This window comes from Lates calcarifer, unplaced genomic scaffold (assembly GCF_001640805.2).
Source record: "Lates calcarifer isolate ASB-BC8 unplaced genomic scaffold, TLL_Latcal_v3 _unitig_1988_quiver_606, whole genome shotgun sequence".
In the NCBI taxonomy this organism is placed as follows: Eukaryota; Metazoa; Chordata; class Actinopteri; family Centropomidae; genus Lates; species Lates calcarifer.
In genome coordinates, this window is record NW_026115900.1 from 55,001 (window position 1) to 78,371 (window position 23,371).

Here is a 23,371-nt window from a genome sequence, read left to right on the forward strand (position 1 = left end):
TAGTGAATTAAAGACAACGACACATTTATCTTCCTGATGATGTCAACAGAGCAGTGCCGATCAAAGATTAAAACAGGAGGAGAAAAATCTGGAGCTGGATGAAAATAAAGAGATGAAATGTGACGGGTGAGCAGAGCTCCTCCGGCTAATGCTGATCCTCCATGAAGAGACAGCAGACACCTGATCATGTGACCACAGAGTCAGAAACCATCAGGGACAAAGTCAGTAAGTCAGATCAGACTCTGAGACTCTGCAGAACAACCCTGAACCTTACCTCAATTTGAACATAATGTGACCTAATCCAATCTAATCTGACCTAATCTGACCTAATATGACCTAATCTAATCAAACCCTAAACATGAACTATTCTGATCCTAACTGACCACTCATGATTGAGGATTAAAATAACAAACATGACTTTATTATCACCAAAACCTCCTCAGATTTATCATCATACTTATGTTTAAAAACCTGGTGCCTCCATTACCCACAGTGCACCCGGACCTCTCACAGCTGGTGAGAGTGGAGATTCAGACAGACAGACAGGTCTTACTGTGTCTGTAGTCCGTCAGCAGAGTGAATCTGGATGAAAGGCGTGAGGAGAAGACGGAGGGATGAACTTCCTTCATCATCTGAAGGAGAGAGCGAGAGAGAGCAGGGATTAAAGTTAAATGGACAGAGAGTGAGAGAGAGACAGGAGGACAGACAGACAGACTGACTCACCTGGACAGGTAAAACAGGACACTTGTCAATGCAGAGCTGAGAGGATGGGATGTGTCCAAATACACACTGCTGCAGAGAGAGAGAGACAGGTTTCACATCCTTGAGTCTACAACACCTGTCTCACTGCTCAGATCTGTCTGCATGGACCTGTCTGTCTCTCCTACCACCCTTACATCATGAGCAGGATTCACCCCTCCTTCACCGGCCCAGGTGTTCATCCAGGTGTTTGTCTCCTCACTCCTGTGTGTCCTCAGACCAGCCGATCCAGCCCTAAACCCCTACCCCTCTGATCTGGATCCTCAGTGGCGGACTGATCTGGATCAGGACCTCTGTGGTTTCTGACGTACCTGTACAGGTGGAGATGATCTTCTCTCCACACTGATGATTGGTTGAAGCCTGGCTCCTCTGTATCGCTGACTGGGCAGAACAAAAGGCCACACCTCCTTGTCTCTTGTCGTACAGAGCCCCACCCACTCTCTGTAAGCTCCACCTACATGATGACATCATAATTCATCATAACCTCTAATGATGAATCAGAATTTACAGCTGCTTCACCTGTTAAAACCTGCTGTGAATTAAATGTTCAGTTAAATGTTTAGTTAAATGTTTGGTTGAATGTTTCTTGTTGTTTCCTGTTGAGAAAATAGAATATAAAACCTTCTCTGGGTGAATGACAGATCTCCTTCTTCTCCTCTCAGCTGCTCTTCTTCTTTGCTGACAAATTTAATCAGTGTCACATTTAAATGCAACACACACCACAGGCGGTGTGTGTGTTTCTGAGTGTGTGTGTGGATCTGCAGTATCTGCAGTTATGACTGAAACACTTTAACTCTTCCCTCTTCCCTACTCCTACAAAATAAATAATCTTTTCTGGCTGTTTTACTGCAGTCAGACTGACATCAGGTGAGATTTATCTGTGACAGCTAGGCTAACAGGCTAATACACTGAACGTGAAGCTACAGCCAGCAGCTGGTAAGCTTAGTTTAGCATTTGTAAACAGGGGGACCCTGTGAATCTGTCTCTGTCCAAAGGAAACAACATCCTCCTCATTACAGGGACCAATCCAGTTTTTCTTTTACTCCTGTCATAATGTTTCAGTGTTTTCCACTTCAGTCAGTGCTCATGTACAGAAGAGGAGGGGAACTGCTGACCCAGGACAATAAGTCCTACATGGAGGAGGCAGAGTCTGATGACTCATCCATATCCTCAGCAGAGGTCGCAGAGGAAGGTGCCCAGCAGCAAGGCACCCGGTGGGATGAGGTTCATCCTAAGAAGATGAAGGCTCTGGACATTGTGGGGCTGTGTTGGTTGACACACCTTTTCAGTATTGCATGGAGGTTGAGAGCAGTACCGGTGGAATGGCAGACCAGGTGGTGGTCTCCATTTTTAAAAAATGGGACCTGAGGCTGAACTCCAACTATCAGGATTCAGGAGGAGCAATGTGGATTCTGTCCTGGCCGTGGGACAGTAGACCAGCTCTTTACCCTCACAGGAGTGCTGTGGGGGTAATGGTTACCAGGGCCAGTAGGGCGAGCCATGCAGTCCTTTTACAACCAAAGTGAAAGCCCATACTCGGCACAAAATCAAACAGGTTTTCAGAGGGTGTTGGTGTTGGACACAAATAGGATCTTGCCTGATCCTACTTGTGATTTTCACGGACAGAATCTGAAGGAGCAGCCAAGGGGAGGAGGGTGTTGGTCTGGGAACCTCAGAACTGTCTCTTTGCAGATGGTTGTTTCCTCTGGGTGGGAGGAGAGTTTCTGTGCCAAGTGAAGGAGTTTCAGTATCTCAGGGTCTGGTTCACAGTTAGGAGATCGACAGGTGGATTGGTACAGTATCATCAGTGATGTGGACGTTGAACTGGTGAGTCAGGGTGAGGAACTCAGAGCTCGAGATGGTTCAGGATCCTCCTGGACTCCTTCCTCTGGAGGTTTTCTAGGTATGTCCAACTGGGACGAGACCTTGTGGTAGACCAAGAGCTCTTTTGAGATTATATATTTCATCTGGTCTGGGAACGCCTCGGGATCCTCCAGGAGCTGGACTCTGCTCTGCTGCTGCCACCACGACCTCACCCCGGATCAGAGGAAGAAAACTGATGGAAACATGTTTCTAAAAAGTCAGTGACTAAAAATTGAATCCACTGTTACCTCTGTTTTTTTTTTTTTTTTTTTTACAGATTCAGGCTTGAACAGGTGGATTTGAGAGGTTAGTGTTCTGTCCTGTCCAGACTTGTAACAGGATGAGACTGGAGAACTGGACTCTTCAGCCTATCAGAAGAAAGAGACCTGCAGCTGATATCGCCTGTTTCAGTCAGAGTACAGAAGGAGTTTAAACTGTGGATCATTTAAAACTGTCAGAGTTAGAACGTCAGCGTCTTGAGGGAAAACTGTGTGCATGTTTGACGTCTCTCCCACAATGATGTCACAGCTGATGTTTACCAGGCAGGGAAAGTCTCCAGGTGGGATCCAGTATTTTTGGACTTTAGTCAGGATACACACACACAGACCACCTGACAGCCGGTGATTGACAGGTGCATAGTTACTGTGACAACCAGAGAGAATCTCCTGAAGTCGAGCAAAGAGCATCATGGGAAAAGAAGAAGGGACCTTTCATCCTCTCTCTCTCTCTTTTTCTGCTGGTGAGTTAATGTCTCTTGCTCGTTTTCAGTCAGGATATAAAAGGACGATTCATCTGCATCTGAATGGAGCTTAACTGTATGTGTATGTGTGTGTGTGTGTGTGTGTGTGTGTGTGTGTGAAGCAGCTTTGTCTTAAACCACACACACACACACTCACACACTCAGCAGTAGGTAGCTCTGCTTCGTTTGAAGTGTTTCAATCTAATTTTCTGACTTCCTCTCTTCATCCCTCCTCCTCGTCTAATCCTTTTTATTTCTTTATTATCCCCCTCCCCCCTCCTCTTCTCTGTTCCTCTTTTCAATCAAAGTCAGATTCAGGATGAAATGTTTCAGACCAATCACAGACCGCAGAAGCAGGTCCGGTGGTTGCCATGGAGACACTGAGCTCAGTTGCATCCAGTCCACATTCTGGTTCTGGTTCTGGTCTACAGGAGCTGATCCTTCCTGCCTCTAGACCCTGTTCAAACCCTACACCCCGCCCCAACAGAGGACATTGTGGTCCCTGATCTGGATCCACAGCGGACGACTGAACCTCTAAACTGGACTCACAGAGCAGGAGATGACAGACAGAGGGGCTGATGGGAAACTATTTTATCTGTGGACATGTTGCTACACTGATTGTAAAGCGTTGTTAGCAACTGTTGCTAACAACAGCTAGTCTGAGATACGACTGAATCAGTTCACCTTCATGGTTTAATGTTCCAGGTTTGAAATGTGAACGTCCTTTTAACAACGTTCTGAAGAGTTTGTGTTAAACTCCAACGTTAACAGCTCAGCTGTTCTTCAGGAGCAGATCTGATCTGATTCTCTGACAGAGAAACAACAACAAACACTTTCTGTGAGCGTCCATGTTTCTCTGGCTTCTCTGCTTTACCTGAAGAACAGGAGGAGAAAAAGAGCAGAAGATATCTTTGTTTTTCAGAGTTTGTCATTCTGTTACAAAACACTAAATTGACTTAATGTGAGGAGCAGTCATCTTGAATTCTTATGTCAGGGTTGGTGGGGTTGCTGTGATTTTAAAAACTGATTTGTCTCTGACTCTTCCTGTTTCTTTACAGCTTCATATTTTTACTGCGACTGACGTTAAACTCAGTTTACTGCAGCTTCAAACATGATGATTATCTCTGAATGTAGATCATGTCTGACTCCTTTAATCTGCCAGTGAGGTCCCCACAGTGCGGTTAACAGTCAGGTCCTCACAAGGTGATACAGTCACACACACAGAGAAGGTCGGTACATCAGTGTCTCGAGGGTAAAACCTCCAATTAGTTCATTACTGCTGAACGCTGTGATAGATCACACACACACACTAACAGTCTCCCAGACACCTGAGAGGAAACAGCTGATGAAGCAGTGAGAGGAGAAAGAGGAGGGGTGAGGAGGAGGAGTCTGTATTCTGATGGATGAGAAGGGGAGGAGGGGAGGAGAGGGAGGAGGAAGTTTGTCATAAATCAGCTTTTTCCCCAAACTTCACCTCTTCAATTATTAATAAACTAAAATACACTGAACTGTGTGTGTGTGTGTGTGCGTGTGTGTGTGTGTGTGTGTGTGTGTGTGTTTGTGTGTGTGAGCAGCATGTCTAATCAGTGATATCCAGTCTGGTCTCATAACGAGCAAACCTACTGTGAAATTATTCACTGAATGTGTGTGAGTGCGTGTGTTTGTGTGAGAGTGAGTGTGTAACTCAGATTGTGATTGCTAATTTTATTCTGAAAAACAGGAAGTTGGTCACGATAATTTATGACAGAAATGTTTGTCCTGAACTGAACTGAAACATGAGGAGGAGAGAGGAGAGAGGAGCGAGAGGAGGAGGAGGAGGAGGAGGAGGAGAAAGGAGAAAGGAGAAAGGAGAGAGGAGAGAGGAGAGAGAGGAGAGAGGAGAGAGGAGGAGGCGAAGGAGGAGGAGGAGAGGAGGAGAGAGGAGAGAGAGGAGAGAAGAGGAGGAGAAGAGGAGGAGAAGGAGGAGGAGAAGAGAGAGTCGAGTCAAGTCAAATGTTATTTATATAGCGCCAATTCACAACAGAAGTTATCTGGAGGCTCTGTACATATAGAGCAGGTCTAGACCGTAACTCTTTATCTTATAAAATTTACAGAGAGAAACCCAACAGATCCACCATGAGCAGCACTAGGCGACTGTGGCAAGGAAAAACTTCCTTTAAGAGGCAGAAACCTCGAGCAGAACCAGACTCAGGGTGGGCGGCCATCTGCCTCGACCGGTTGGGTTTAGATAGAAAGAAGGGGATAATAATAATGATAATAATAATAATTATTATTATTACTATTATTATTATTATAGCTAAAGGAATAATAATAACAAGTGAAACATTAGTAGCACTAACACTATCAAGAACACTAATAAATGTTAAATTATTGTTGCATCATGGGTTGAGCTGGATCATGGGAGCAGCAGGAGCCTCTACAGCTCCAGAGGCAGAACCCTGCAGTAAGAGACAGTAGAAGAGAGAGAGAAGCACAGCCTGGGCAGTAATGTGCTTGAGGCAAGAAGCACACAGTTAAAGTGATGCAGTGATATTAAGACGGTTAATAGTAATCTCATCAGCAGGACATCATGGACAGCATGTAATAACTACTAAGCTTAACTGATACATTGACACTGACCCAACCCGCTGAAGGAAACATGGTAACCTGAAATAAGAATCAGAATAATATGCTAGCCGAAGGTTAAGGCATAAAGATGAGTTTTTAGCTTGGATTTAAAGGCCTCAACTGAGTCAGCCTGTCTAATATCAATAGGGAAGGTTGTTCCAGAGGAAGGGAGCTCGATAGGAGAAGGCCCTGCAGCCTGCTGACTTCTTTTTAACTCTGGGGACAGACAGCAGCCCTGCACTCTGAGAACGCAGAGCACGGGAGGGAATATAAGGGTTAAGAAGTTCAGATAGGTATGAGGGGGCTAACCCATTTAGAATTTTATAAGTCATTAAGAGAACTTTAAAGTCTGATCTAACATGAACAGGGAGCCAGGAGCTAAAACTGGAATAATGTGGTCAAATCTTCTCAACTTGGTTAGCATTCTAGCTGCAGCATTTTGAACCATTTGTAGACTTTTAGTGCTAGCACGTGGTAGTCCCAAAAGCAAAACATTACAATAATCCAGTCTAGAGGAAACAAAGGCGTGAACTAGAATTTCAGCGTCTGCTATGGAAAGAAAAGACAGAATCCTAACCATATTGTGTAGGTGAAAAAAAGCGATCTTTGCAATGTCTTTAATGTGCTGATTGAAAGAAAGAGCAGGATCAAATATGACGCCAAGATTTTTGGCTGTTGTACTTTGAGAAATCACACAGTTGTCCAGGGATATAGTTACTTGATTGAACTGGTGTCTATATCACGCCAGGCCAATAACCAGCATTTCAGTTCAGTCTGAGTTAAGAAGCAGGAAGTTTCGAGACATCCAGCTTTTAGACTTAGACTTAGACTAGACTTTATTGATCCCTTGAGATGACTCCCTCAGGGAAATTAAGTTTCCAGCAGCTTATATGGACAGAAGCAGCACACAGGACAGTTTGCAAACAACAACAGCAACTGCTTGCAAACAGGTATAGAGAATAGAATAAAGAAATAAACAATAAACAGTGAACTCTTAATAGGATAAAAAAAAAAATACACTGTAAACTCTTAACTAAATATACAAACTATAAATAGAATAAAATAAGAATGAGATAGGATAGACAAGCAGATCTCTAGTTCCCTAATCTAAGCGGCATTATCAGCCTTTATAGGCACATACAGCTGGGTATCATCAGCATAACAATGAAAATTAATTCCATGACTCCAAATAATTTGAAATATAAAGAGAGAAAAGCAGGGGGCCAAGAACAGAACCCTGGGGTACTCTATATTTCGCATCAGAGAAGGCTGATATGGGGTTATTACAAGAGACACACTGAGTTCTGTCAGATAAGTAAGATTTTAACCAGCTGAGGGCCAGGCCAGAGATTCCAAATCTATTTTCCAGTCGGTCCATGAGTATACAGTGGTCTATAGTATCAAAGGCTGCACTAAGATCAAGTAAGAGGAGCAGAGCGGTGGAATCTGAATCCAGAGAGAGCAGAAGATCATTTACTACTTTAGCAAGTGATGTTTCAGTAGAGTGAAAGGCCCTAAAGGCAGACTGATAAGGTTCGAATAGATTATTATCAGCTCAGTGAGCTGAAAGCTGCTGATACACCACTTTTTCTAGTATTTTAGAGAAGAATGGAAGATTTGAAACCGGCCGATAGTTACTCAAAGACCCAGGATCAAGGTGTGGTTTCTTAAGTAAAGGTTTAACCACAGCTGTTTTAAAGCTAGAAGGAACAGTGCCAGTTGTCAACGATAGATTCACAATATTCAGCACTGCAGGGCCCAAGACTGGCCAGAGATCTTTGGAGAGTTTACCTGGTAAAGGGTCAAGAAGGCAAGTGGTGGGTTTAGAAGCTAGTACCAGCTTAGATAATGAATCAAGACATACAGTGTCAAAATTCATCAGAGCAGAAACTCTCTGAGACTCAGTATGATGCTCAGCTGGTTCTGCAGCAGATGCTGGAGAAACTGAACTGATTTTTAATCTAATCTCATCAATTTTACTGCAGAAAAAATTCTGAAACTCACAAACAGTAAAGGGTGAGTAGCTAGGAGCCTGCTGCTTTTTAGTGAGTTTAACTACAGTGTCAAAAAGAAATCTATTATATTTATTGCTATTGATTACATTTAAAATTAAATTTGAGAAATATGCTGCTCTGGCAGTCGACAGTGCACACTTATATTCCAGAACACCCTGGTGCCACTGGAGATACAGAGCTTCTGATTTTGATTTTTAAATTTCCAACAGGCCTGCTTCAGAGCAAGTGTGTCATCTGTGAACCAGGGTGTGGACCTCTCTCGCTGTTTAACTTTAGTGGTGAGAGGTGCAACTGAATCGAGGAGACTAGAGAAGGTTGTATTTAAATCCCTGGTACAGTTTTCAACAGAACCTACTGCTGCAGTAAAAGGGGCCAGGAACTCTGGTAATTGCTCTCCAAGAACAGTTAAAGTTGTGGGACCTATGTGTCTGGTGGAAGATACATCTGAAACAATTTTAGGGGGACAGGCTAAAGTTGCATCAAAGTTGACCTTTTTTCGTAGCCCGAGCAACATGTAGTGTTGGCATACTCAGGTGGGGAAGCTTCATTTAAAGGCAGGAACATATCTGGTTTAAGCCATGTTTCACATAGACCAATCATATCCAGATTATGTTCAAGAATCAAGTCATTTATCAATAATGCCTTGGTAGAAAGTGATCTAATATTTATAAAGCCAAATTTGAGGATCATATTGAGCCTGGAGCTGCTGGTAGCAGGCTGGCATGGCAAGGTACCTATAGATGAAGTATTAATAGGAATGAAGCATCTAGTGTTTCTGTGGCCTTTTATTCAGTACTTTACAGGACACAGCACTGTCACCAGTGGCAGGAGTGTTGATTTGTACATGGTGGTTAAGAAACTTAGGAAACTTATGATTAGTACGACGGGGAATGCAGACAGTCTCAATGCGGTAGATCAGGCTGTCAGTCTGAGCATTTAAAGTCTGCAAATTTTCCTGGTTAGATTTATCATCTAAGCTAGTGGACTCCAAAACCGCAACACCTAAAGACCTAGCAGGTTCTCTACTCACCTGCGACCTGCCGATCACTAGTGTCTTACTGTCAAACCCGACGTAAACACTTGTCTATATTCCTAGATAAAATAGCAGCACCTGTTCCAGTAGGATGCAGACCATCTGCCTTCAGCAGGTCAGGACGGCCCCAGAAAGAAGGCCAGTTATCCACAAAACTATATTCCTGCTCACTACAGTGACGAGCCAGCCATCAGTTCGGAGATGTTAATCTACTGTACACCTCATCATTACCCCGCATGGGTAAAGGACCAGAGACGACTAATCGATGCCGACACATCTTTCTGGACAAACTCAAACATCCTAGCTTAAACTAGCTTTGGTGACCTCAGACTACTTCATCCTAATGTTACTGGTGCCGACATGAATGACAATGTTGCTAATGTTGCTGCCCTGTCAGTGGGAGCAGGGGAGACACACGGGCGCACAGGACTACCAACGGGGCTAGCAAGAGTCAAAAACCGGTTTGCAGTCGGGAGAGGCGACTGCAGACCAGGCCACACAACCGGTTGCTTGCTCTTATGTGCCCCTCTCCGCCGACTGACTGGAACGAACTCTGCACACACTGCCGACGAGGCTAAGCTAGCATTAGCCTGTGGCTTGCGCTATCTGGCAGTGCTCGTCATATCTAATGTAATGCTAGGAGAAAGGAGCTGCTCTAGTTGATGGACACATCTGTCTAGCAGAGACACCCTGTAGAGCAGAACAGCTAACACAAGCCATGGTAGTAGTTAGTTAGCTAGGTTAGCTGTGGGAATGAGAAGGTGAGGATACAATTTAAGACAGGCTAATGAGGCTACAAACGGCTAAGCTAAGCTAAACTAAACTAACAACGAACAGGCTAGAGTCAAAGAAAATATCAATAAACAGGCAGCAATAACAGAAAATAAGATATAGTAGTACAAAGCAGCAGCAGATAATGTGTGACAGAGGACTTCTGGACAAAAAGTGAAGAGAGCAGCGAGTGTCAGTCTCACAACATCATGGCGTAAGATACAGGTAGCGTCACAGTGTCACAGCCAGCGTCGTGGAGCACACACAGAGGAGGAGAAGGAGAGAGGAGAGAGGAGAGAGGAGAGAGGAGGAGGAGAGGAGAGAGAGAGAGAGAGAGGAGAGGAGGAGGAGAAGAGAGAGAGGAGAGAGAGGAGGAGAGAGAGAGAGGAGAGGAGGAGGAGAGAGGAGGAGAGAGAGAGAGGAGAGAGGAGGAGAGGAGAGAGAGAGAGAGAGAGAGAGAGGAGGAGAGGAGAGAGAGGAGAGGAGAGAGAGGAGAGAAGGAGTAGGAGAGGAGGAGAGAGGAGAGAGAGGAGGAGGAGGAGAGAGGAGGAGAGAGAGAGGAGAGAGGAGAGGAGGAGAGAGGAGGAGGAGGGGAGGAGGAGGAGGAGGAGGAGAGAGGAGAGGAGGAGAGAGGAGGAGAAGATGGAGAGAGGAGAGAGGAGGAGGAGGAGGAGTAGGAGAGGAGGAGAGAGGAGAGAGGAGGAGAGATGAGGAGAGAGAGGAGAGGAAGAGGAGAAGGAGAGAGGTTATAACTGTCACTAAATAAAACAAGATTTTTATTGTGTTTGTTTCTGCAGATACTCTCAGTAATATTTCTACCTGTAATGTAACTGTAATGTATTTTTATTTAAACCTTCTTGATGTTTGATTCAGAAATAAACATGAATTTAAAAATTTAAAGCTACAGCAGTTTCACCTTTTCACTCATGCTATTCACGTTTATTTGTTAATCATCAGGAAGAAGAAGAAACAGTTTGTTTTTACTCTCAGTCAAGTTTCAATGAACCAGACGTCTGATCACAGGAAACTGATCAACCACCAATAAAACTGATCAGATTCAAACCTGAAACTGTTAAAGCGCCTCACGTCATTATTTAAACAAACTCAGGTTAATGTGAAATGCATACTGGAATACTGGTCAGTGTCCTGGTGGTCAGTCCAGGTACTGCAACATGAAGAGGAACTGACCACAGCTCAGTTTAAAAAAACTCATTTACAGCAACAAGATGAGAATTTAGTTTTCAGTTTATTAAAGGTTAAAAACACACTCACAGTGTAACACAAACACACACACGCACTGTAACACACACTCACACTGTAATACACACACACACACACACTACATGTTAATGGCTCCTGTGGCCAATTACCTCACCTTCTTCAATCAATCAGCCAGTTATCAATACAGACTGAGCTCAGCTATTACACACAGACTGTGTGTGTGTGTGTGTGTGTGTGTGTGTGCAATATAAAGCAGATGAGCTATGAGCTGTCCTCCTGAAAACATCCAATTACACCCTGGAGAACAGAGTGTGTGTATCAGTGTGTATCAGTGTGCGTGTGTTGTGAGTCAATAGTTTTGTATGTGATCAACAAAGCTTGTGCCTCAGTTTATAGAGTCACTTTATCAAACTGCTTCTAAACAACCGATCAGTGTGTGTGTGTGTGTGTGTGTGTGTGTGTTTCTCAGTGTTTCTGTTTTTTCAGGTAGTGGGTGGGGCCTGTGCTGACTCACCTGAGGCCTGTATGATGTAGCGAGGTTACTGGCTTATCAGGGTAACTTCAGGAGTAACTTGGTGACATCAGGTGTAACTCACCAGTTAACCTGTACTACGAAAGGTTGATAGGTTTTACCCGGGGTCTGTTGCCATGGTAATTTACGCTGCGTCTCTAAACTCCTCCAAGCAGTTAATGTTCGTGGTTAACTCAGTGTTACCGGTGTTACTTCTACCTAAGCTCCGCCCCACAGGTGGAACAACCAATCGATATTGGCATGACGACTGAGAGAGCCTGACTCCGTAGGACAGGGTTGACTAAAGACCGTCAGTCATCCCCACCACCACCACCAACCCACCCCCACCCAAAAAAAAAAAAAAAAGTGTGTAGTGGATGGTAGAGGTATGTGGACCAATAAATGGTGTTTTTATTCTCCGCATTTTCCATTTTCACTCTCAGCTATTTTATTTTGTAATTTTTTTTCTCACAGTCGAGCAGCAGAATTTAGCGTCATTAGTGTTGCATATTATCGATTTCAATTATCATTTAAATTGTCCTGAGAGACAATATAATGCGACAGGCTGTTGTAATTGTAGACTACAGACCAAAACATGCAGCATTAATGATGGAAATATGAATGTGAACCACTTTATAGGATGTTTCTATTTGATCCAGGTTCAGTTTCCACTGAGGCTGAAATACTGTTAACATGAAGTTCATACTGGACATAACAGCATTACATTCATACATATACAGCCTGAGTGTTCCAGGCAGAACATCATTAACAGGAACAGCTCATTCTCAGACATGTGACCCACATGTTGACTGTAATCCAAGTATGCTGAGAAATGATCACATATGTTCTGTGTCCTTACATCTCATATTACAGATGAAGAATCCAGAGAACATGTGACCAGTCTCTCTGTCTTTGTTGGTTTGACATTGTGTCGTTAGAGTCTCTTTAAATTCCTCTAAACCCACAGAATTAACGTGCGCTCTTCATCTGAGAGATACGGTGCACGCCCCTTTAATCAACACGCACTAACTCTGACTAAGTTAACACCGACTCAACTTACCCACATCTGAACCACAGTTTAACACAGATCGAGGCAGGTCAGGGTTTGTCAACCCCGACTTTACCAGAGAGAACCTGAGTCAAACCAGAGGAGGTTCAACTGCCTTCGTAGTACAGACCTCTGGTCTGTATTCAAATCAATAATAAATAAAGACTAATAATATTCAATCATTGTTAAGTATCTCATATGAATGATTATATCATGAAATATGATGAACAGCTGACGGAACAGCTGATGTGTCAGAGGTCAGGTGATTTCGGTGTTAACAGGTTCTGGAAACCTGTACTCTGAACTGATGGAAACACTGGTTCAAGAAACAAACAACATCTGCACCATATCAACTGAGATCTTCCTCTCCATGTCAGGAGAGAATAGAGACCAGAGACTCCCATGATAGTCTTCAGGATTACAGATCTCCACATCCCATCAGTTAGCTGACAGAGGACCTGATGACAGACGAGGGTCTTTTCCTGTCAGTTCAGGTGCAGGACCCAGAGCTCCAAGTCACAGCACTGGACTGGAGTCTGCAGGTTATCAGTGACCCTGCTGTTCAGCCACATGATGAACCTGATCACTGATCAATAACACAAATAATGAACTGTGTGTGTGTGTGTGACTTTATCAGCCTCATTCAGGACTCATTACCTCTCACACACACGTCTGGATCAGAGAGCAGGGGATTGTGGGAAAGAGATTAAACAAAGCTTCTGAGAAAACACACACACATGCACACACAGAGTTTCAGGATGATCAAACAGCTGTAACAAGCTATTTTACATTTTATAAAAGCTGATGAATCATTTATTATTCACAAAGAAGCACAACACACACACACACTGTAACACACTGCTGGTTAATGAGCATCAATGATGAAACGTGACAACAAACTAACATCTGACCTGTCGACCACAGGATGTTCACAGGATGTTTCAAAATAAAACGTCTGGAGTTTTAATTAGTTTCATTTTCTGATTAAAACATTAGAATCAATGAGTTCAGTCACAGAAACATCAGGAAGAAAATTTACCCATGAACTCATGAACGAGTGAACCAGTGAACCTTTGCCTCCTCTGACTCTGACTCATTCTGATTCTCTGAACCTTTCGTCTTTTTTCTGATCCGTCTCTTCTCCTCTGGACGTTCGACTCCCTGCTGTTGTTTTTCATTCGCTCAGTGTTCGTGTTGTTGTCACTTTATTTTCTACAGCAACACGCTGAGCAGCTGATTCGTCTCAGAGCTGCAGGAAAAAGCAGCTGCTGCTGCTGCGACGGCATCAAATCAACTCCAGCTGGATTCTAACTGACAATGATTAAAAATAAAACAGAACTGAAGCTGCACGAGTGTGCAACTACACACAAATCCCAACAAACACAAGTCCCAACTAGACTACAAGTCCCATAATGCAGCTACAACAAGACTAACTAACCCTAACCCTAACAAGACATTATTAAACCTCATCAATCAATTATTGTGATTAATTAGACTGATTACATCTTAAAGGAAACCAGCTGCAGCCACTGTGTGAACCAGTTTAACCAGGCCAATGATTGTCTGCAGACTCTTATAAGAAAATAATAAAAACAGATTTAATGGAACATGTCGAGTTCTTCATGTTTCAAACTGCAGCAGCATGGTCGACCATCTCCTGTCTACTGAACCTGAACCTGGACCAGGAACTGAACCAAGAACTGAACCAGAAACAGGTGCAGAACCCATTATTAATCCAGAACTAAAACATCACCTATTATCAAATCAGAACCTAAGCCTGGTATTGATCCTGGACCATAGAAACCCCAGTGATGAGGAGCGGAAACATGACTCACCTGTTAGAGGAGGAGCAGTAAGGAGAGGCAGGCGAAGAGGAGAGACAGAGAGGATATGCAGCAGGGGGGGGGAGGAGGGGGAGGAGGAGGAGTCCTCTGTCTCTGTGATTCTGGTCTTTGTTGTGTCTCTTCTAACACGACCTGCAAACAGAAACATGTTTGTCTGAATCAGTGCCTTAATGACATTTTCATACATCTTGGAAACTAACTAACTAACAACTAACTAACTCACTAACTGTGTATATAACTAACTAATTATCTATATAACTAACTAATTCACTGTCTATATAACTAACTAACTATTTTCAGTTCACTAAAGTTCGTGATCTCCAGAGGATGAAGCCTTTATATTTAAATGACTCTGATCTTTTCTCCAGTGCCACCGTCAGGACAAACTTTACATGTTCATGTGTTCAGACTCGGATAAATGAGGAGTGTGTTATTTTCCTGTCAGATTTCTTCATGTTATCTTCCAGGATAAACTCAGGAAAGTTTGGGACCACAGAATAAAAATAAGGTCATGAGCTGCAGATTAACATAACGTCTCCACTGAGGATTTTATTTATAGAGAAGAAGTCAGATTCTGTTTGTTGGTGGAGATGAAAAGATCAGAGTGAGACAGCCATGGGTCAGAGACAAACTCTGTTCATATGTTTCACCATATTCTACTGTTTTAATGCATATCTGTGTGTGTGTGTGTGTGTGTGTGTGTGTGTGTGATAGCAGATCAGTCCGCCTCCACACGTTTGTGTTCCTTTCAGGAAACACTGACCTAAATCTGCTGACAGCAGCAGCATCACAGCCACAATATAACATCTGTGAATGAGGATCACACTCTCAAACAACAACACAATTTAACCACGATCACAGCAAAATAATCTTCACATCCACTCACAGTCTCATCAGAGTACGGTGGCTCTGAAGGACAAAACACACATCAGGCTGAAAACACAAACATGAAGGGAAACATGCAACATACACATGGAAACATACAAAGAGAGAAATTATGTATTCAGCTTTATCTTATGATAAACAGCACACAGTGCAGTGTGATGCAGTACATTACACTGAGCTGTAGTTCACCACAGTAATCCATCAGTATCTAACCCACTGAACAGTGTTCAGACATTTTTCTGTTGATGTGACTGTGGAACATTTTCTCTCTGAATGTTTTCCTCTGACAGAGGAAACAGAGTGTTGAACAGTCCACATACAGAGCAGGTAATGAAGTGATCTTTGATGAAATGTAGCGTTAAATAAATAAATCAGGTTTCTGTACGAAAGAACTCTGAGGCAGCGACAGACACAAGCTGCAGGTTTGTCATCACATCACTGGAGTTTTCATTATCACCTGGCTGTGAAACCTAAAGGTGACAGGTGTGAATGTGATGATGAGGGGCTGTGATTGGTCAGTTTAGAAGCTCTCTTGCTGATTGAACGTGTTTGTAGAGGCTCTGTGGTTGGTTAGTTTTACTGTTTTGTTTTGATGTGAGATATTCCAGAAGATTCCTGGAGGGTGTGATTAACACTACAGCGCACGCGCACACACACACACACACTCTCTCTAATGAAAGCAGACTGCCAGTCACAGAGCTCAGCTGCTGAACGCCCACATGGTGTGTTTATGTTCATCTCCACCTGCTGCCAAGAACATCACTACAACTGCAACACACACACACACACACACACTTCTTGTATTCAGTCTAATCATATTCAGATGTACAGAAACTTTAAGAACACACGGACATGTTCAGATACAAAATAAGACTCAGTGGAGGAGACTGTCTCACCAGTCTCACCTGATGTTTCATCTGTCTCACTTGTCTCACCTGATGTTTCACCTGTCTCACCTGTGTCTGTAGGTTGGACTATGTGTCCCTCATCAGTCAGGTTCAGTCATGTTTAGACTCAGCTGTAACTGAACACAACTGATGCGATTTGCAAACCACACTGTGATTGTTTTTACAGCAGAGTGTCAGCGGACGAGTGGTTACAGTTGTTTTTAGCTGCCTCACAGGTCACGCACAGAGCGATGCAGGCAGTGTGAGTCACTGCTCAGGTGTCAGGTGAGTTCTACCTGCTGAGGGCTGCATGCTAGTCATGAGAATAGACTCAGCTAAAGCTGAAACTCCCAGTGTTAAACCTGACTGACAGTGTCAGCAGGCCGACAGGAGAGATAACAGAGCTGTGACCGATATGCCAACTTTAAGTCTGCAGTGTTTCCACTGAGAGAAAGAAAAGTAACTAACATTAAGTCAGGTTTGTATTTTATATTTTATACCGGGACAATAGAAAAGTTTTATCAGCTGTGTCTGTCTGTACCGCTCTCTGTGTGTCTGTCAGTCTGTCATTAACCCTCAGCAGAATGACTGATGTTACTGCAGAGAGGGAAAGAGAACATAGGGCTACTGTCTGAACAAATACAAACGCATTTTGTATATTTTCATTTTCATCTTTTGATTAGTTCACAGAGCAGTTAATATGTCAATGATGTTAAATAGAATTGCTCCATCACATGTTTTACATGTATACACTGAATCCTGGAATGAAGCTTCAGATCACAATTACAACATCTGTCAGAAAAATCACAATGAATTTCCCCCAAATCACTCAGGACAAAAAAAACTGATCTCTCTCTCTCTCTGTTTATCTATCTGTGTGTGTGTGTGTGTGTGTGTGTGTGTGTGTGTGTGTGAGAAGATTCAGTGTCTCAGAAGCTGAACCATCAGAAATGACCACACTTTTGTGTCTCTGTAAACCATGATTTCTGGTGAAAGCTGAAAGCTTTAAAATCACAGAGTAGAAACTTTGCTGTGTTACTCCGTTCACCTCCTCCTTCTGGTTATGTAACAGTGGATTCGTTTTAAAAAGAACATCTGTTTTTATACCACAGGCTCATTGTTGAAGACATTACAGTGTCAGTTTTATTTGTCCTGCTGTTTGTGATTTTCAGTCCAAGTTTAGCAGAATTGAATTCACATGTGAACGGTTTCCATCTGTAACTTTGCAGTGAAAATCTGAGACAAATCAATTCTGACAAACTGTAAACACACACTGACACACTGCTGCCAGAAAACATCAACAACACGAACACACACCCACGCTCACCAAAATAAAACCAAATTTAATCTGTGCTCGTCTGAACGTCCTCAAACAACTGAACTGAAGCTTCTGAGGGAAAACACACGACTCAAACACCTGGATTTGAACTGTGGAGGATCAAAGAAGCTGGGAGATTAATGAGGGAGAGACAAGAACCACAGCAGGCTCAGAGCAGTAACAGTGCTGTTAGCACCTCCTACAGGCTGCAGATGATGTCTCTGTTCTTAGAGTCTGAGCAGCTGCAGTTCCTACACTGACCACCAGGAGCTGCTGTGATGAAACTGACGTTTTAAACCTCCAACTTCTCTCCAACAGACAAACTCACTGATTCAAACTCTGTGGCAGATTTTCACATTAAAAGCTTCGACTCATTGATTCATTAACCTCATGGAGACAGAAACATCTTCGTGGTCTCAGAACCACCAGACATTTCCCATCATGCTCCACTGGGTGATTTTAAATGGACCAATAATCTTCATATTACATCTGACAGCTGCTCTATATGTATGTGTGTGTCTCAGCAGAAAACACACACATTCACTGTTTCCAAGCAGCGAGCCACACGGCCAATCAGCTCTCAGAAATGAGCCCTGTTGTCATGGCAACATAGCAGATGTGAACACCGCATCCTCCAAAAACACACCTGCAGGTTGCTGGTTCAATTCCAGCTGAGCTGCAGCGCATCAGCTGATTGGTCACAGGAAGTGCTGCCTTTCAGAATAAAATAAATAAAAAACATTCCAGTTCGACACACCCAGAAAGAAGCTCCGCCTCCATCTACATCTGAGTGATCTGATTGGAAGAGCTGTCGACGCGCTCCTGTCTCTGTGGGTGCACTTCAAATCCTGACCGGCGCAGCTGGACCCATGTGGAAATAGAGCATGCTGCTTTGAATGGACGCTGTCGTGCAACAAGTGAACTAAACACCAGAGGCCTGTGCTATGAAGCGAGGTTACTGTCTTATTAGAGTAACTTCAGGAGTAACTTGGTGTTGTCAGGTGTAACTTCCTGATTAACCTGTACTATGAAAGGTGGACAGGTTTTACCTGAGGTCTGTTGCCATAGTAATTTATGCTGCGTCTCTAAACTGCTCCAAGCAGTTTATGTTGGTGGTTAACTCGGTGTTACAGGTGTTACTTCTACCTAAGCTCCACCCCACAGGAGGAGGAACCAATCAGCAGAGAGAGGCTGACTCTGCAGGACAGGGGTCGGTGTCTAAAGACCACCAGTCCCCCCACCCAAAAAACTATGTAGTGGATGGTAGAGGTATGTGAACCAATAAATGGTGTTTTTGTTCTCTAGCATTTTACATTTTCGTTTTCAGTTATTTTAATTTGTATTTTTCTCTCACAGTCAAGCAGCAGAATTGAGCATCATTAGAGTTGCATATTATTGATGTAAATAATCCTTTAAATGGGGGGGTGTTATTGTCCTAAAAGACAATATAATGCGACAGGCTGTTGTAATTGTAACTCTGATTAACACCGACTCAACCTACTGACATCTGAACCACCGTCGTACCGTTTAACACAGATCGAGGCAGTCAGGGTTTGTCAACCCCGACTTTCACTGAGAACCTGAGTCAAACCAGAGGAGGTTCAACTCTCTTCGTAGTACAGACCAACTGACACAGTAACAGCTCACATGATGTGGACTTGCTACCTCGCCTGTTACCTGTTCTCAGGTGTCTGTGTGAAGGTGGAAACATAAACGAAATATCTTACCTGCGAGTCGAGACGGAGACAGCAGGAGCCGGGTCCTGGGAGTGTGTCCACCCGGCCTCTGGACGATTTGATTGGTCAGGAGCAGATGTTTGTCTCTTCTCTGGAACACACCCACTTCCTCTGGAGAGATCCAGCTTTCAACGAGCTGCAAACATGTAGTGTGTTAGCATCGTGCTAAAGTGAGTGTGTGTGTGTGTGAGTGTGTGTGTCTGGTTGTGTGTGTGAGTGTCTGTGTGTGTACCTTGGGCAGACGATGAAGATGATGAATAGGTGATGATCGATAGAACGGAGGGAGGAGAGGAACGACTTCAACAGCTGGACGTTCCCACTGAAACAACAACAGTTTACCTGTGATCAGACCTCTTCTGATTGGTTAACCTCTGACACCCACCAGTGATGTCACTGTGTACAGACCACACCTGGAGTACAATCATACATCACTAAAAAGGCACTGACCTGTAGACAGGCAGACACACCAGTCTCACCTCTGTCCTTCTTAGACAGACAGACAGGTGGACAGACAGACAGGTCTCCTCTCAGACTTCCTGTCTCACCTGTGTCTCACCTGTGTCTCACCTGTGTCCCTAACCTTTTCTGCTCCACAGATGAATCACTGAGGAGAGTTTAAAAGCAGCCGACAGTCGAGGACCTGATCTCTGAACAAGTTCTTCTAATTTTGAAGGAGGTGAGGAAAGGTTCAGAATCTGTTCTAAAATAAAAACTCTTCATTCATGCGTCCAGACTCTGAACAGACTCCCTCTCTCCAAAGCAAACATCAGTGTGTCTGTAAAGTTCAGCTGTCTGTGGAGTTTAATGTCACAGTCACTTCTCTTTGTTCAACACAAACAAACTTTGATCAGACGATCAGCTGATAAAATCATAAACTCTGCAGAAAAAATTAAAGAAGATAATTAACAGACTATTATTCAGTTTGGCCTCAGGGATCATTAAAGTTTCATCTTATCTCCTGAAAACACAGACGACCACTGAGACACTGAGAGGAGGAGGAGGAGGAGGAGGAGAGGAGGAGAGGAGGAGGAGACTGAGCGTCTGGTTCAAACTGTTTATTTCAGATTTAATCTCAGGTGAAACTCGACATCTTCAGATTTTACCTGAGATTTAAACCAGTTCAACTGGAAACTCCTGTAGATACTCTCAGAGCTGAGTCACATAATCTAATGACCTGCAGCTGAGGATTGTGGGGAACGTAGTCTGAGTGTGTTACCTGTATCAGTTGTGTGTGTTACCTGTATCAGATGTGTGTGTTCAGGTATCCACACAGCTGGGGGGCAAAAAACCAGAGGGGGTGTGGGGGCTTGGTATGTTGCTGCAGACCAGCTGGCCAACCACAGCCACTGGGGGGCGGGGTCACTGCTGACAGACAGCCAGGGCGTGGTGGTGGTTACCATGCCAACTGGCTGACCTTTAAACCTGGAGACTGGCAGCATCATGATGACATCACAACCTGTTAAACAAACAGACCAATCAGGAGTGACCAGCACTGGGACAGATTGACTATTGATCAGAGGAAATGATCATTTCTAACACGCAGCAGAAAGTCTAAAGATGAAAGTCACATAAATAAATGATGAAAGATGAAGAAAGTCAGAGAAGAATAATGCAAAAAACAGAGAAAAAACGCCGGCAGATATTTGGAAATAAAAAATTAATTCTATTAAAAATAGAGTTTTACACAGTGAACAGAGCTGAGTCATCAGACTGGGTCAGAAAAAAACATAATGAGCTACAAGTGTTTAAATGATCTAATTAGAAATCAACACATGAAGAAAAAATCTTTTCCCTTTCTCTGTTTCCTGCATTTGGCCTCTGGAAGTAAAACATCACAACACAGTATTAATACTACATCAGCACCTCATCAATACTTCAGTCCTGCTTCATCAATACTGAATCAAAACTACAACTCTGACACATCAAGAACTAATTAATTCAAAATCAATACTTCATAAATACTGCATCAACATCCCCTGCATTTATCGGAACTAAATTACATCAATATTTCATCAATACTTCAATACTTGACTACTAGATTGCTGAAGAAGACCAGGACATTAAACTGAAGGTTCAGGCTGATGAGGCCTTTGACTCTACTGTTTCTACTGAAGAGCTTTCATTGGTGAAGTGAAACAAAAATATTGATCAGTGATTATTTGTCTCATCATATTGATCAGCTCCAATCGACCAGCTGAGATTATCACAGAGGAACCTGGTTCTACTGTTTCTAACCGGTTCTACTGTTATTAACTGGCTCTAACTGATTCTATTGTTTCTAACTGATTCTACTGTTCTACTGTTCTACTGTTACTATCTGGTTCTATTGTTTTCTAACTGGCTCTACTGTTACTAACTGGTTCTAACTGGTTTTACTATTTCTAACTGGTTCTACTGTTACTGTTTCTAACTGGTTCTACTATTACCAACTGTTTCTAACTGGTTCTAACTGGTTTTAATATTTCTAACTGGTTCTACTGTTACTAACTGGCTCTAATTGGTTCTACTTTTTCTAACCGGTTCTACTGTTTCTAACTGTTTCTAACTGGTTCTACTGTTTCTAACTGGTTCTAACTGGTTCTACTGTTTTTAACTGGTTCTAACTGGTTCTGCTGGTCTAATCCTTCATGTCTCTGTAGTTTCAGTCTCTCATCAGAAAAAATTTAGAACTGAGAAAATCATTGTCTGGTTTTGAAACCTCTCATCTGTTTTTCTTCTTTTGTCAAAAACATTAAGCTGAAAACACAACAACACAACCAAACACACACAAACTGAACCAAAGTGGAACCAGTGACAACAACAAATGAAATGAACTTGTTATTAAAGCTTTTAAATGTGACTCAGCAGATTTGGATTCAAAGAGTAAAATCCTGAAGGTTTCTGGTTTTAATGATCAGAGATTTCAACACGTTACTTCTCTGAGTTAGTGTAATCAGATATAATCAGTGTAACGGAGCAATGAGCCAATCAATCAATAATCAGATCAATAACCCCTCAGAGACAGAGAGAGCTGTGTCTGTCACAGAGGAGAAGAAAACATGGATCAGAGTAAAATCCAGCCTGGTACTCGCAGTACTTGCAGTACTTGTAGTACTTGTAGTACAGCTGTGAGTAGCGGTACTGCTGCCGATGCAGTGTCTGCAGCTCGATAAATATGCCGGGTTATTGACGGGTTAATTAACGGGTTAAATCCCGGTATGTGTCACCTACCGACCCGCGGAGCTTCTTCAGACTCTGTGCCGGTAGACGGCTCCTCAGACCGACGGGACCAGCCGACCCTCCTCGGTCCTCGGTCACGTCTTGAACGCCGAAACCAGAGGCTTAAGCAGGTCTGCAGATCATCCTCCTCCCGTCCGGTAAAGGTGAGAGAAGAAGGAGACCGGAGAGACCGGGAGCGGCGAGGATCACCGTTCAAATACCGACAGAGAGAGAGGGGGAGAGAGAGAGAGAGAGAGAGAGAGAGAGAGAGAGATCCCGGTCCTGACAGACCAGCCCTGTCACGGCAGCGGACGATGCGACGCCTGTAGGTAGAAAAATACCGGAGCGGCGGCAGCAGAGGAAGGTTCCGGTCACGGACTCTCTCTCTCTCTCTCCTCGGTACAAACCGATTAAAGCTCCGGTAAACGGTGCCACTCTCACCCCCACACCCCCCTCCCTCTAAGAGTCACGCTCTGAGACTACAGTAAAAGAATGATGGCGGGAAAAAAAATCTGACAGAAACAACCTGAACACAACCTGACACGTCAGGACTGGAAACAGAGATGATGATCGGGTGAATGGGAACAGGTGTGTGGAGGGGCGGGGCTGACAGCTGGCGGGAAACCGGCCATAGGGGCGGGGCTTGTTCTGGCGTGACACACAAAAAAAACACAAAAACAAAGATAAACAAACAAACAAACAAACAACAACAGCTGCAGTGACTGAGCAGTACTCTCTAGCATCACTACATCAGATACTCAAAGTACTGTGACACACTGCAGCTCTGTGTGTGTGTGTGTGTGTGTTGTGATCACAGCCAAGGATCCATTAGTGAGATAATGACAACTATATATTCTCTGTGTGTGTTTACTCATCCTGAGTCATCAACACACACACGCGCGCACACACACACACACACACACCGCCTCCTTACTC

At 43.5% G+C, this 23,371-nt stretch overlaps 1 protein-coding gene across 1 annotated transcript in view; it reads right to left on the minus strand.

Moving 5' to 3' along the window:
- The window catches only part of tcerg1l (transcription elongation regulator 1 like), a 27,624-nt gene extending 4,622 nt beyond the window's left edge, over positions 1-23,002 (minus strand). Inside the window, exons 1-8 of the mRNA XM_018688714.2 lie at positions 22,448-23,002; positions 20,476-20,693; positions 19,470-19,556; positions 19,229-19,373; positions 14,403-14,543; positions 1,071-1,213; positions 724-792; positions 554-632 (exon numbers count right to left, since the gene is read on the minus strand). Coding sequence (XP_018544230.1) covers positions 554-632; positions 724-792; positions 1,071-1,213; positions 14,403-14,543; positions 19,229-19,373; positions 19,470-19,556; positions 20,476-20,679 — 868 coding nt within the window. The 5' untranslated portion in view covers positions 20,680-20,693; positions 22,448-23,002. The remainder of the gene's footprint in view (positions 1-553; positions 633-723; positions 793-1,070; positions 1,214-14,402; positions 14,544-19,228; positions 19,374-19,469; positions 19,557-20,475; positions 20,694-22,447) is intronic.
- Positions 23,003-23,371: the final 369 nt, after the last annotated feature.